At 45.0% G+C, this 14580-nt stretch overlaps 1 protein-coding gene across 2 annotated transcripts in view; it reads left to right on the plus strand.

The window, feature by feature from the left end:
• LOC144147543 (uncharacterized) overlaps window positions 1–13832 on the plus strand; it is a 51395-nt gene extending 37563 nt beyond the window's left edge. For both annotated transcript variants that reach the window (XM_077679568.1, XM_077679569.1), the window contains 5 exons: window positions 267–377; window positions 830–865; window positions 937–1017; window positions 1104–1214; window positions 5897–13832. In XM_077679568.1, coding sequence (XP_077535694.1) covers window positions 267–377; window positions 830–865; window positions 937–1017; window positions 1104–1214; window positions 5897–6127 — 570 coding nt within the window. In that variant the 3' untranslated portion in view covers window positions 6128–13832. The remainder of the gene's footprint in view (window positions 1–266; window positions 378–829; window positions 866–936; window positions 1018–1103; window positions 1215–5896) is intronic.
• The last annotated feature ends 748 nt before the right edge of the window (window positions 13833–14580 follow it).

Here is a 14580-nt window from a genome sequence, read left to right on the forward strand (position 1 = left end):
TTATGAGGAAATTTTTCGACTGAACCAAACTTGTGTTTTGTATTCATGACCCCTTTAATTAAGCATAGTGAGTTTAAAATATAGTAGTGTGTAGGAGTGAGTCACTGCTCAAACATATCACACTCCTTTCTTGCTGTTCAGCGCCATTTTTGGATGCTAATACTTTTGAATAGCCTGGCTGCTCCTTACCAGCCAGGTGGACAAATTGTTTTCTCAGTTTTTGCTTTTCTAACTTGTTTCTCAAAAATATTTTTCCAACTTTCCAGTTGCTCCACATGCTCGAGCGGTGCATTGCCAGCATTAACAGCCTCTTCTTCCGGCACAAGATTTTGCTTGGACTCGATGACCGTGGCAAGATTTCCTGTCACAAAGTTCATGTATCCTTTCTAACTTGGCCTATTCCTGCAGTTTGGTCTGTCATGTCCAGGGTCCCATACTCAACTGAGGCTCAACTGGGGATGTGGACCAGTGAAGCAGAGCATTCAGTGTGATCTCAGCATAAACAGTAGTTGGAACTGGTCCTTTTGCGCTCCAAGGGGCAGACAGAACAAATTTTTGCTTCTTCTGCTCAAGCCCTACCCCGGCAACATTGTGTACTTGTATGAGTGTTCTGTTTGAGTTCCTAAGGCTACCGTCTGGCAGGCAAACCTACTACTACAACATGTGCAGTCATTGTGCTGATTGGCCAGTCAGTGCCTCCAAACTGTATTTCCTGCTCCCGTTCACTCACTGGGTGATGATGGCTGCCAATTCTCCAGTAATGTGTGCTTTAGTTCAGCATCGGTGCAACATGACCATATGAGCTTCTTGTTCCTTGACAGAAAACCAGCTCATATTTGTTTACTTCGATGTCAGCCCATGCATTGTAAGTACTTGTGCCAGATTTTTTCCTCTGTGCGTGTGCTGACCAAGTGTACGCTGCACTCTCCTTTACAGAGATACCTGTACGAGATGCTGGAAAATCAAGATCGCCAAGATGCTTTAGATGCAAGAGCTGCAGGGGATACAACAGGCTCGGTACGGCGTCACTTCTCTTTTGCAGTTCCATGTACAGGCACCCAGGGTGTGCAGACTTGGCCGCAATATTTTTCAACCCATTTCAGGCCAGAAATGGCGCCGCACTTTATCCAGTTGATCGGGCAAGAATGGACATTGACATGTCAGACATCATCATCACAGGAAGCAGCTCTTCCACTCGAATCTCACAAAGGGAGGCAAGTTGGTTGTCTTTTCCACATTGTTACGATTTTTTGGAGACGTCATTGTGCATCAGCACTTTGCTTCAAGCACTGCTACCTCGTTTTCAGAATTAAATTCCTTGTGGGTGATAAATAATGTTGCACAATGACACACTTGCCTGTGTTGTTCACTTTTAGAGCGTTCTCACACACGTGGTGGCTCCTGTCGAACACCTAGGCCCTACACTGGGCATAAACTTGATTGTGGTAGACGGTGTGGTGGACCTTCAGTACCCATGCTTCAAGTATAACTTACTGGGCTGACAGAGAGTTAAACAGAGGCGGGCCTGTTTGCAGTGGCTTGCAGGACTTCGCTGACCTTGTAGGAAAAAAGCATAGTTGACCTCCTCGAATCCCCTGCTATAATGCGATGTGTGACTTCAAAATAAAGATTGGCCCCTCTTAAAAAAAGACTGACTGGCCATAGAAAAATAACTGGATTTGAAATTTCTTGCTTTTCAGGCAATGGATGTACGGAATATCACAAAGCTATAGAGCTGTATTTTGCCAACATTTTTGTGGAGCTCACATGAAAAAATGAGGCAGGTAATCTTTTGAAGCAGAACACCAGAGCCAAACTTGAAGGCACACAGGCTGATCAACTTCTTGTTTTCAATGAACGATCACAACTTTCTGTGTTCGTTCAGCTTTTATTTGATGACTCATGGTGCTCTGTTTGATTAAAAATGTATAATTAAAGCTGGCATTTCTCTCTCCCATTGTCTTTTAATTTTTAAGAGACTTAAAACAGTGCGTCACAGACAGAGAGGACCAAGCACCACTAACATGCTAATCAAGCTGTTGGCTGCTGCTGCCTAGGAGAAGTTGTGGAAAGTACTATACATATAGTAAGCTGACAGCCAGCTTTGTCACCTTGCCACTGTTTGTCATGTGTATGTATGCTGGCGGTAAGAACAGGTGGTTGCATTCCACCTCCACGAATCTTTTGATTGCACTTGTTCACCAGGGCAAAACATCTGGCCTAAATTGAAAGTGAAATAGCTCTGGCAGTGGGAGGTAGTGAGGCTGTGTATTTGATAATGCTTGCTAAGCTGATACAGTCAAACCCGGTTATATCGAACTCGCAAAAAAACGCCCGTGAGTTCGATATATGGCATAATTCGATATATGCATGCTGAAGAATTGGACAGCATAAAAGCACCTACCGTTTATGAAAGCACTTTATTAATGAAACAAACTCACTTCCGCACGAAATAGTCATGAATTTTCTTGTTTAAGCAGCTTTGCTGCCTGCGAAGCTGGCAGCGAAGCGCGTCGTCGAAGCGCGTCGTCGCCGCGAAGCCGCGGCGGCGACGGACTTCTTCTCACCACGTTCCACTCTGTTTATAATTTCCAGCTTCACGGCGAAAGGCAGGTTCTGTCGCTTTGCGCTAGCCATCACGGCTACACAGTACAAGTCCAACACATGCCGACAATTCGAACACTCCAAATGCAAAAACAGCAAAAAGAACAACGCGCGCCTCTCCAGCGACTAGAGAACTGGAGTGGCAACAACCTGTGTTTGGCTGTCTGAGCAAATGGGGCGGGAGGGCCAGGATCTTTTTTATTTTGGGGGTCGACGGCGGCTTCCCGACGCGGAAACAGCCCGAGAGAGAGAGGAAGAAAGAGCGAGGTGAAGGAGCTGCACAGGAACCGCCGGGCTAAACCACTTTTCGAGGGTGTGTCGGCGGGTTTCTCCTCTTCCGCGAGGGAAAGCCAACTTGGGGGGGGGGGGGGCACTTTTGCGCCGCCGGCGTTCGATATATCGGTAGTTGCTGCTATTTCTGTTCGATGTAAGCGTAATTTTTGCTGTACATTCTCATAGAATACATTCCGTGCGCAGAAATAGTTCGATATAGAGGATAATTCGATGTAAACGGGTTCGATATAGTCGGGTTTGACTGTACTATTACCGTATTCACTCAAACCTAGGCTGGCCTCGATTTTAGGCCCACCTCCAAAATTCTGAAGGTCAGAAAAGCAAAAAAAGAGTTTACCTCGGCTATAAGCAGAGTGAAAAAAGGCATTTATTGTGCCTTTATTAAAAATGCACTTTTAAAATGCACTTTATTATGCTTGCGGTGCTTGTAGCACGTTCAGTGCTCACTCGTCTCCGTTGATGTCGCTTTCCACTTTGTTGCTGGCTTCTTCCTCGCTTCCATTTAAGTGTTCGAGATGCTGCGCATGTGGAAGGGCTGCACAGTCAGCTCAGCCAGAATTCAGAAATTTAGACACACTGTATTAACATAAGGGCTTAGTGTACTTCCTATTATAGTAGACACGTTTTTTAAAATGAAACGTTGACACATGTTTGGGGGTGTGTGTATTACGCAAAGTACATATTAGCCTTTGCACACCCTTGAATCTGGCTTATCAATCACTTGGCTGTCAGTGTGAACTTTATAACCATTCTATAATTGCCGGTGTAAATGTCATGTTGTGGCCGCTTAATGAGGTTGTGAAAACACCGGGACGTACACCACATATGGACACCATTACGTCAAAGATCTAAGTGGAGTAAATATGTCGGAACTGGGGAGGTCTTTACTTTGCCTTGGAGCTTCTTACTAAGAAATCGGACATGCTACCGCTAGAGTTTTTTTATCTTGTGTCTCTGTTGAAAGGTGGGATGCTGGCACGACCCAAGTGGGAAGCGTCCAGTGTGGTGAGATAGCGGGCGCCAGGCACTACTGCTGCCCAGTGTAAGCAAGGGTGAACTTTTAACAACATGGCAGATGTCCAGGCAATCAGCGCTGTGGATTCTATAAACCACAACTTTTTGCTGTATATTTTTGATCAGAAATATGGGTGCTTTTGTAGTTGTAAAAAAATGTGAAAACTCTTACGCAGTCACATAGCAGGCACACAGTGATAGCTTGGAGCCGCTTCGTAGTTGCATAGGGCCAGCATTGGGTTGCTTGGAACATGAATCACGTGGCTGCGCATCACTTTGGACCTCGTGCACCAAGCAAGGTTCACCTCTCCATGGAATCCAGATGTGGTTTAACTCGCATAATTCGCCGCTTTGGATAGGGAATGGATGTGCCATGAAGTCCTACATCTCTATGCTGTCATGGACAGTGCCGTTCACACATTCCATCCCACAGGGGCCATTTCAGTCAAGTCTGTGGGCCAACGCATGTGACACCCGTCCCCCTTCTGCCCGGTTAGGTACCCCAGTGTACATCGAGTCTCAGACGCTTTTTAGTGACCACAATTTGTGATCACTGGGGCAAACGGCCAAATTATTTATTCGCGTCCAACATGGAGCCGAAATCTTTTGAATTTTAAATTACGCGGCAGTCTGATGCAGACTGTTTAGGGGCACGAGCATTAGAGCACTGCACGGGCCCGGGCCGGCTTGAAAGCCCGGGCCCGACCCGGCCTGCGGGCCGGGCCGGGCCGGGCCGCTTGAAGTTGATTATTGGCGGGCCCGGGCCGGGCCCGGGCTCAATGCCCCGGGCCCGGTCTGAGCTCAGGCTCGACGCCGTGGGCCCGAGCCGGTCTCGGGCTTGAATTCATAGGCACGGCCGTTAATAGGTCCGACGTGAAGTGTAGAAAAGAGCATCAAAATGAATATTCTTAGTTTATTTTTGCGCGCTTCTTGCTGTTAGTTGTACGCATTATTTTAAAAACGTGTTTTGCTAGGTCTGATGGTCACTATACTGCAATTTTAACGACATTTCTGGTATAGCATCAAGATTTTCTATTTTTTTGTATAACATACCAAAGATACGATTACAAGGAATGCCCAAGAGGGGAAGGACTTAATTCAGACATTCTGGAGCTGTGCACCTATGTCTATGTATGTACACGTGTGTTTTAGATATCGCACCAATCAAAATAATCAAAATGCGGCTGCCGTGGCCGGGAATCGGAACACGCATGCCAGAGAAACGCCACCGCTTAACGACCACTGCATGTGAAGTACTCCAACGCGCGTACATACTCGTTGGTTCAAATGCGGATCGAAAAATGTCCGCAATACCAACTTGTGGCCGAGACAACCACGTGAAGTTGCCAAGAGTCTGGTCATCAAAGGTGATGATGTCTCTCGTGTAAGAATACGAGCTATTATTACGCCGATGTGGCGTGAACTGCAGACGGTGCAAGCTAAACTATGTGCACTTTTAAACCCTTATTTTTTGCGTTTCAGTTCATGACGTGCTTGTACAGGCTAGATGCTCCATCTGATCGCCCGGAATATAATAAACAAACTTTCTGTAGCGTCAAAGACTGGGCCTGGTTACACACGCGCGGGCTCTCCCTAGGCCAAAAAATAAATTACCGGGCCGGGCCCGGGCTTGAGATGGCGGGCCCGGGCCGGGCTCAGGCCAGGCTCACTTATGAATGCCCGGGCCCGGGTCGGGCTCGGGCTTCGCGAAGCGGGCTCGGGCAGGGCTCGGGCCTTAAAATCAGGCCCGTGCAGTGCTCTAACGAGCATGCCTCACTTTTGGTTCATTTGCTAAACTAAGAGCGCCTGAATGTGGCTTGTTCCCTTTAGCGTGTGCATCAGACTCGGTGTGAATTTCTCTTTTTGGATATGTCTTGGTCTTGTCTTGTAGACCATATATGGTACTGTCAGTCACCTCCCATCATGTGACCTTGCAGAGTCCCTGTCCTGTCCTCTAACTGATGGCTGTGTGTGCTCTGTGCAGAAGTATGCGGAAAAGCTTCTCCTGCGCTACAGCCAGCGCTGGGTGAAGGAATTTGTGCGCAAGCGGCTGGACCTCAACATGCCAGTGCACCCGGACGGCTTCGAGGACGGCCCCTGCCCGCCGGCCCCTCCCCGCCACTGTGCACTGGCCCGCTGCCCCTGCCAGTTCATCGAGGAGCACCTACGCTTCAAGCCCCTCACCAAGTGCAGCCTGTCCGAACTCTGTTTTTAACCCCTGCCTGCCCGGGGGGCCCTTGTGCACTGGCAGCACCGTCGAACAAAAGATGCGTCCGCTATGATGGCGGAACAATTTCCAGGCAAAGCTGTCTGTGGGAAAATGCGGGCTTTCGTGGTTGGCAGGCCGACAGAATCGCTGGCAGCCTCGCCCAGTTTGTTACGGTTGTGACCTCTGCTGCAGCCAGTGCTTTGGCAGCAAGCTGTCCTCACAAGCAAGAAATAACGAGTTGGCTGAGGTAGTAGTGTAACCTGAGACACCCAAAGGTGCCATACCGTGCTTAATGGAACATGTTCGGCACGTTGTTTCTCGTTGCTGTACTGGCCGCTAACACCGGGGGCAGCAATGGAGACCAAGCCATTGGTGGACAAGTGTGGACAGACCTGGTGCATAGTAAGTGTTCGATCACTCTGCCTACTGCGGAAAATGGCCGAAATTTTGGCAATACAGCAGGAAGGCTCTTCTTTTGCGAAACGTGTCGAGTTTTAAGATGCATGTAGTTCCAGGTTTTAGCTGAATAACCTCTTTAGTTTTTTAAGTTTGTTGTTAAGGGCGTTTGGGCCTGTGGGCTTATTTTCTGTAAGGGTGCTTGGTACTTTTGGCTGGTGTGATAGGGCTTAAAAGTGTCCCCAGGATTTAAACTGCTATATAAAAACTGAAAAGGCAGCTGCTGTGGAATTGCGGCATTCAAGGCTCACCACTCGTACGCATTGTCGAAATGTGGCACACCATTTGCACAGCTTTCCTGGCCCTCATTAAGGCCACGTTGTCTCCATTTTTCAAGCTACATTGTGTACGTTTGTGATAATACGGGAAGAATGGTCTCTCAAACAGTCCTCATTTATGTGGCTTGGGTGCCACTAAATGGAATCCCAGTGGCCAACACAGCCCAAAAGAGACACTGAACCAGCACCCCTCAGAGTACTGTAAACACCGCACTATCAGTGCATGCCTGTTATGCACCAGTGAGTGCCCACAGCCCCAAAGTTCCTAAATGTGCGGTGGGTGGTAGCTGATGCCAGTCTTTGTATGACCATTGTTCATCAGGTAGATGAAGGGTTAAAGGTGAAAGAAAAATGAGCTGGGCAACAGTACCCACTAATATGCATTGCAGCGCTACATTGGCTCTTCTTTGAATTCTATAGGCGGCCTGTGGGATACGTTTTTGGCATTTCGTGCTGCAGTTTATGCTTCCCAGTTGAGTGTATTCACGTTCGAAAATGTTGTGGTGCACTCTTTTGGGAGCAGTGGCAATATGGTACTTGCACTTTTTGCAGTCTCTGGTAGCAGTTGACCTACCAGTTGTGCTTTGGTGTTAAATATTTGTTCTGTCACAAACTACCTGCTACAAAATGTTGTGAGGTGTTTTTTTGGTACAACCCACATACAGTTGGTAGCCATCTCTATGGTTATTTTTAATGTAATGCCATAATTTATTAGCAATAACTTTGCACAAGCCTGGGTACCTTTTAAAATATAACCTGCTTTTAAGACTGCACAGGGACGCTTTGTGATGTCTTTATATGGTAGATTGTGTTTCTCACGGGACTTCAAAAAATTTTGCCTGCCTTGTGTGGAGGAGCTCTCTTTTTTTCGCTTTTTGTCAAAGTAGCTGTGACAAAAAAGAAAAACCAACTGTATACACTAAAGGGTTTTAAGTGTGAGCAGGTTCGTTTGAAAGGGAACATGAACTTCTTTTGCCACGTTTTTTAGTTACACAAATCCTTTGTGTTCATTTAAATCAAAGTTTTATTAGTCTTGTGGTGTTAAATGCAATTTATTATTGTAGCCTGTTTCATTCTTTTTCTAACATACTGCAGTATTCCTGGCAGCATATGTACTTTATTGTGCCTTTTTTCAGCATAACCTTCCTTCCCCTTTATGATCAATAGTACATAGTTGTTTCATCAGTAATGTGCCCAAAGGCAGCTGTTGCAATTCCAAATGTCCGAGTTGTCATTTTGCATCGTAAAAAGTACTTCCTCAAATGTTTGCCTTCTTCCGCATAAAATCCGGGATTATCGGATTAGTGCGACCGGTTCCAAGTTATTTGTGCTGTTGAAAACTTTGTTTTCTTTTGTTTACTCTCTTGCCATTCTCACTGCATGCAGGTAAAATCTGTGGTTGATCTCTTTTCACATTGTTGTGCAGTGTAAAAGTACGGACAGTGCATGAACTCTAGGATGCAGAAAAGTAGGATTTAAATTAGGGGAAAGAAGTGCTGTCGGCCAAGGCATGTAGTGCAAAGGATGGATGACAGATGTGCAGCAAAAAGTGACTCCACATGGGGAATGACCTGACCTAGAAAAAAAAAAAAAAAAAAATATGTGTGGGATGTAGAAATTACCTTTCTCTCAACGGGTTGCTAGTCTCCTTTTTTAATGCCTTGTGCCTGCACCTGTCGCCTTTCAGGCATATTGTCTGCGTGTCCCTCACATGGCGTCTTTTGAGGCCAAATATTTGCCACTTGGGGCCAAATTTTTGGGGAAGGGGGAATTTTTTCTGGGGATGTTTTTCCCCCAGAAGTAAGAATGTGGCTACCAGGAGATTTGGGGGAGGGGGGGGAAGCAGAAATGTGTAAAACACTGGGTGGAGTGATGAGGTGGGAATAATTCTGTGGCAGAGAGTGGATTTGGCTGATGCAAGACTGTAGCAGGTCGGAAGTCATCCGAATTGGCATTTTTTTGCAGTGGGCGTCCAATGGCTTATGATGATGGCGAACGCTGACTGTTATGAGAAATGACAAGGCACTGCATAGTTTAGTTCTTACGTTTATTTTCACCACAGCCTCTATTGGGTTATACACTCGAGGCCAGTGACAGAAAGAGCAAGCCCAAGGTCGCAGGTTCGATTCTCGGCCACGGTGGCCACTTTTCTGATGGAGGCGAAAAGCAGAAACGCCCGTGTGTTCGAGATTTTGGCGCATGTTAAAGATCTTCAGGTGGTCAAAATTAATCCAGAGCCCTCCACTACGGCGTGCCTCATCGCCTGTGTAGCGTCGGCGCGTTAAACCCCACAATTAATCATCAGAAAGGCGAGTGAAAAAGCTTGCATAAAATCAGAATGCCAATAATGACGCAGTCTGTAATAATTTTTTTGATCAGCACCTGGCAGCTTGCAACTTGATATGGGCCCAGTACACCTGAGTGGGGTGTTGCAGCGTAGCGTCTGTACAAATAATTTCTAAAGTTTGTGTGTGGGCATGACCTGTCTAAAATTTTGTCTAAAATCTTGTGTGCATGACTGGGTTACCTGTTCGCAGGCTTTGAGCACTCCGTGAACGTGCACTGCCTGAAATGAGCTGAATGCAGTGGCAATCATTAATTCCTTGAAATTGCATTTTTTGGATAAAGTTATTTTACGAAGCGTCGAAGCAAAATCTTGACATATGTGGGCATCATTCTGGGGAGATCACCTAGATTCACTGAGGGAGTTTCATGAGGGTTAGCAGATTTTAATGGATCAGCACTGCTTGTGGTGGTAGCATTTATGAAACATTGCAGGATTCTGGCATGTGATAGCCAAAACATCATGCTTAGTTTACCAGTGCAGGTGTGTTTGTAAGGTTTGAGCTGATCTTGTAGGACAGGAATAAAACTAGTCAGTGTTTTTTCTTCTTTTTTTTTTAAGCATTAACTGATCCATTGAGTACAGTATCGGCATCAGTGGCACTGCAAGCACAAAACGACTCCTAAATCCACGTGGCGGCAATGCGTTCTATAGCGCATGATTTGCACGAATAAGATGCTAGAAAAGGACTGCACTGCTAGGCAACACCTGGACATGTGCAGAACTGCATGTTAAGTGGAGGATGCTGCAGTGGTCCTGTGGCAGCGACATGTCAAGCACAGGCTGCACTGGCCTTACCTAGCGGCACAACAGTCACCAATGAGCCAGGCTGCCTTGTACGGCAGCATAATTCTTTTCAAATGATTCTGATCTACAGCCAATTTGCTAACGTAGAAGCTCTAAAAAACAACCTGCACCAGTTCAATCGCAAAACTCGAAAACATAACCAATAGCAAAGCTTGAAAGCACTTCTTGCAGTGTAAAACTCATGGAAGCACTTAGTGATGTTTAATTGGGCATTAATGCTTTTACATTAACAACTTGTAAGAAGTGCTTAGGTGTCCTCAGAAATGTTTTTTCATTTGCGTTGAGAAACTTGACTACACGATTCCAGCCTTGTACGGCGGCCTTTACCTATGCAGTTCTCATTGAAGGGTGGTGCATTGTCACTTCTCACTGGTACATATTGCCGACACTTGTTCACGCTTGTATCATGCAAGTATACTAAAATCATGTAAGAAGTACTAATATGCAATATTGCCTTTTTATTTTCAGTGAAGAAAAACATAGGAGGCTTTTGTTTTTCTTCTTCCATATTCAGTTTTCTTTTTCAACCTTTACATTATTCTTTTTGCAATTTTTATTTATTATTAAGACAGAATAGAATAAGTGCAAAATATGCTCAGACAAGTAGATTGTCTCGCCTCTTGTGTTCAGCCAGCCCTATTTTTCGAACGCTGCAGCTACACATCTAATCAGAGCTGGTGATTACACGAGTCGCTGCTCTTATCAGTGAAGTCGGAGTGTTTCTGCATTTGCTGCACCCGAAGTATCGGTGGATGGCTCCTTTGAACAGCATACTTGCAGTCTCCCCCTATGCAGTCTCCCCCTAATTTTTAAAAAGCCTGCCAACTTCCAATCTGTTCTCTTCATTATACAAATGTGGCCTCAGAGATCCAAAAAAAATGGATCCAGCTTTTGTAAAGCAATATTATTATCTTGCAAATTTAATAATTTTTCACCTTTGCCAGCAAGACTATCAGGATGGTGCCTGTGAGGTTGGTTACACTAGTAAATATGGTTGTTTTATTGCTCTTTGAAAAGTCACATCACCGGTCCCCCATTTTCATACTTTTCCTACCATATGACTTGTGCTACAAGGTTTACTATTTCATGCTGAAGGGACATGTTTTGGCTGTTTTAAACCCGAAAGTTTAACTTGGATTGTTTGTAACATGTAAATGTTAATATCAGAGCAGAGCCCAGCAGCGTTGTCAGTTGCAGCCTTCTGTAAGTGGTGTTAGATAGACTCCCAAAACTTTTTACTGGCTCCTGAGTGTTTATTCTTGAGCCTTGACTTGGAATGAAATTTTTGGTGCATAAGCCAAAAGCTTATAATTTTTGATAAAAAGTTGAAAACACTGAAATGTTGTAGAACGTATGGACTGAAGTATCTTGAATATAGTTTGCTACTTGTAGAATGGTGTAAAGTGCCAAAATGGGGTCCGGTCATCGTGAATCACGGGTCAGTAATTCTTTTACTACCATTGCACGTGTGCTTGCAGCATGACAGTGCCAAGAGTACTGACTGGCACATGTTGGAATTTTACGCCTGTTGTCGAGGCAACGCAAGATGAAAGGACAACAAACGTCTGCCAAATACGAGTAGTAAACAGTTTACAAGCCGTGTTTCCACTTGTTTGTGAGTGGCCGGCTTGTCCCTTGTAAACAAAGGGAGACGTAGTTTAAGGCTCAAGAGTGCAGTTACTGGGCCTGATCGGCCATATAACACCCTACCATGACCGTGGAAAGTCTGGAAGCCAAGGATTCTCTTTGTAATTGTGCGGCAGTTTTATGTGGACTGGGAATGGCTTGCAACTCTGTCCTGGTGCAAAATTTTGCCACAGATGGTAGGCGACTTTTCTTTTTGTACTTAAGAACTGGAGTAAAAAAAAAAAAGTGCCAGTGAGAAAAAAAACAATTGCAAAAAATAATAAACAGTGGTTAGCTCTGTTTAAGTAATACCTCGCTTGATTGATTGTGCAGCAGTTTTCAAAAAGCTATGTAGTTTTCATTGTCATGATTGTTATGGCAAGATCTGTCAGCTACAATGTTTCCATCGCATGACTCTTACCACAGGAACATGGGTTCTGCATAACAAAAGTTTTTTTGTGGTCTATTTCAAATGGGTACTTACAGCATATATGGCTACTGCGTGGTTTGAAGGCACACATTTTTGCAAATATCTTCGTGACTTCTGTAACAGAATGTTACATCACCGTAATACCTTTATCACAGATGCAAAGTTGCGACATGCTGCTATTAGTAATAGTGTCTGTGTGCATGTGTGTGTGTGAACTAGCCTGTACATAAAGTCATGGTATGATAGCCTCTTAAAGGAATTGTGGATGGGATATATCTTACTGTGATCTGATATTTATGACGTGCTTCGGTGTAAACAACTGGCTTGCCCTTAGCATTTGTGCGATTTATATCGCCTGTGGCAAGTATGCCCTGCCCCACAGCTATGAAGCGTGAAGGCTACGAATGGCAAAAGTTACAAATTTTCACTCAATCTCTGGAACTGAATAGTATTATGTTTTAGGAAATCATTGGTCACCATAACCAATTCTACGTGTGATCAGCTGGACAAACTGTTTGTTACATACAGTCAAGAGCAAAAGTTTACAGGTCACGAGAATGACAGTTTCAGGGAATTTCTCCTCTCCACGGCAACCCAGCCACCAAGGGCATGTGTGTAAGATTATTGAGTGAGCGAAGAGTTCTTGCACACGCATAGCATTTGTTAAACAGCCATAAAGGAAGGAGGTTAAGCAGAAATTGCCAAATAAGGGTCTGTAAGCTTTTGCTCTTGACTGTACAGGTGCCCCCAAAAGTAAACGGAGCACGGCTTCGTGAGATTAGAATAATTTCTATTTTATGTTGCTGCCAGCGCGAATAGAATATGTGCGGCCCGATTTGATTTTAGAATGACTTTCATGAAAAGTAACTGGGAGGTTGCTGGCTAGGCACATGGCGGAGAAATTCCCTCAAAATCTCTAACCCGTGCTCTGTTTACTTTTTGGGGCGCCTGTACATGCAGATCACACTGTTCACAACCAATTTGTGTCCCTCGACATGTGGTAATGTTTTCTGCAAAATTTCTCGACCCTTTGCAGTCTTTCAGTCTCCAGTCCTTGAATGTGTGCTATGGGTACGTGTACAACTGATGAAAATGTGAGAGGGTGGTTGCCAGAGTGGGAAATCTCTTAGCTGAGGACACTAATTGTGTGTCCATGCAGCGTGTGTGTCTTCCTTGGGCAGTGCGTCTTGAGCACGAAATCACTAGAGTGTGAATGTAGCACCATCAGTCGGAAAGTTTCTATATTTTTAGCAGGCTGCCGTGTGGTAGTGCTCGAGTCTGCAAGCAATGGGAATGGTTGTTTTATGCATTTACACTTCTCTACAAGTATATGTGGTTGTGTTATTCTCCTAACATGTAATGTGTCTGGTCGCTCTACCTGTGCCCATACAGCATAGTTGTAGTGGCCAAAACTTGTTCTCATAAAGGTGTTAGCAGTTTCATGTCTTTGTTATCTCACTGTTAGGCACTGTTGGTGAGCCCCTTTATTGTGCGCAGTGTCCGGCTTTTTGTTTATATGAGAACAAGCGAAAGAGCTGACTGGCTGTAACAGAGCTACTAACGTTGTGCTTGTTGAATGCTTGAACCAAGGTGAAGGTCCTGCACGCTAGCATACTGCATTCGTTGTTTTGTGTGACGATCAAGATGTTTTACTTTTGCTGCAATATCGAGTTTGCATTCAAGATGAGCTGCATCATATTGTGCAATAGGGCCAGTCTTGAAGCTGCTATAACACTGTTGTTTTAATAAAAAAAAAATATTTCTTGCATACTCATCTGCTATTTGCACATTACTTTTGACTTATTTACACCTTAATTGTGGCAGCCCCTTCCAATGTTTAACAGCACAGCAAAAGGGCCATTCCATGCTAAACATCAAGTTGCAGTGCTCTCAAACATAAACTGGATTGTTAAACTAATACACATGTGACGAAAACAAATTTTTGTCTTTGAAGAAAAAGGCTTGACAAGTACTCGCCGCGGTGCGTCAGTGGCTAAGGCATTGTGCTGCTGAGCCGAAGGACGCAGGTTTGATTCGCGGCCACAGCGGCCACTTTTCTGATGGAGGTGAAAAGCGAAGAAACCCGTGTGTTCGAGATTTCGGCGCACTTTAAAGATCCCCAGGTGGTGCTATGGTGCGCCTCATCGCCTGCGTAGCGTCGGCGCATTAAACCTCATAATCGATCAGTCGATCAATCAATCATGGCTTGGCAAATGCGCTAGTGCAGAGCTTGAATTCTTTTTATAGTTATTTTTTGGGCTGTGCTTCTTGAAAGCCTTTGCAGTTGTAACCCTAAGGCGCCATATTACAAAAAAAAAACTGCAGCAGGGTTAATATCATCATTTAGAGAGAGGGGGAGGAATCGGTGAGAACTAAGTGGAGACGCAAGTGGTGGGTGTCCACTCATGCGCAAGCATGCACACCGTGTAATATGAAAATTTGAATTTGGGATTTGACACGCCAAAACTACACCTGAGCTCTGAGTATGTTTTCTTTGGGTGAGGGTGATAAACTAAAT

The sequence above is a fragment of the Haemaphysalis longicornis genome, unplaced genomic scaffold (assembly GCF_048455015.1).
Source record: "Haemaphysalis longicornis isolate Haplotype H1 unplaced genomic scaffold, Haemaphysalis longicornis Haplotype H1 scaffold_1, whole genome shotgun sequence".
NCBI lineage: Eukaryota > Metazoa > Arthropoda > Arachnida > Ixodida > Ixodidae > Haemaphysalis > Haemaphysalis longicornis.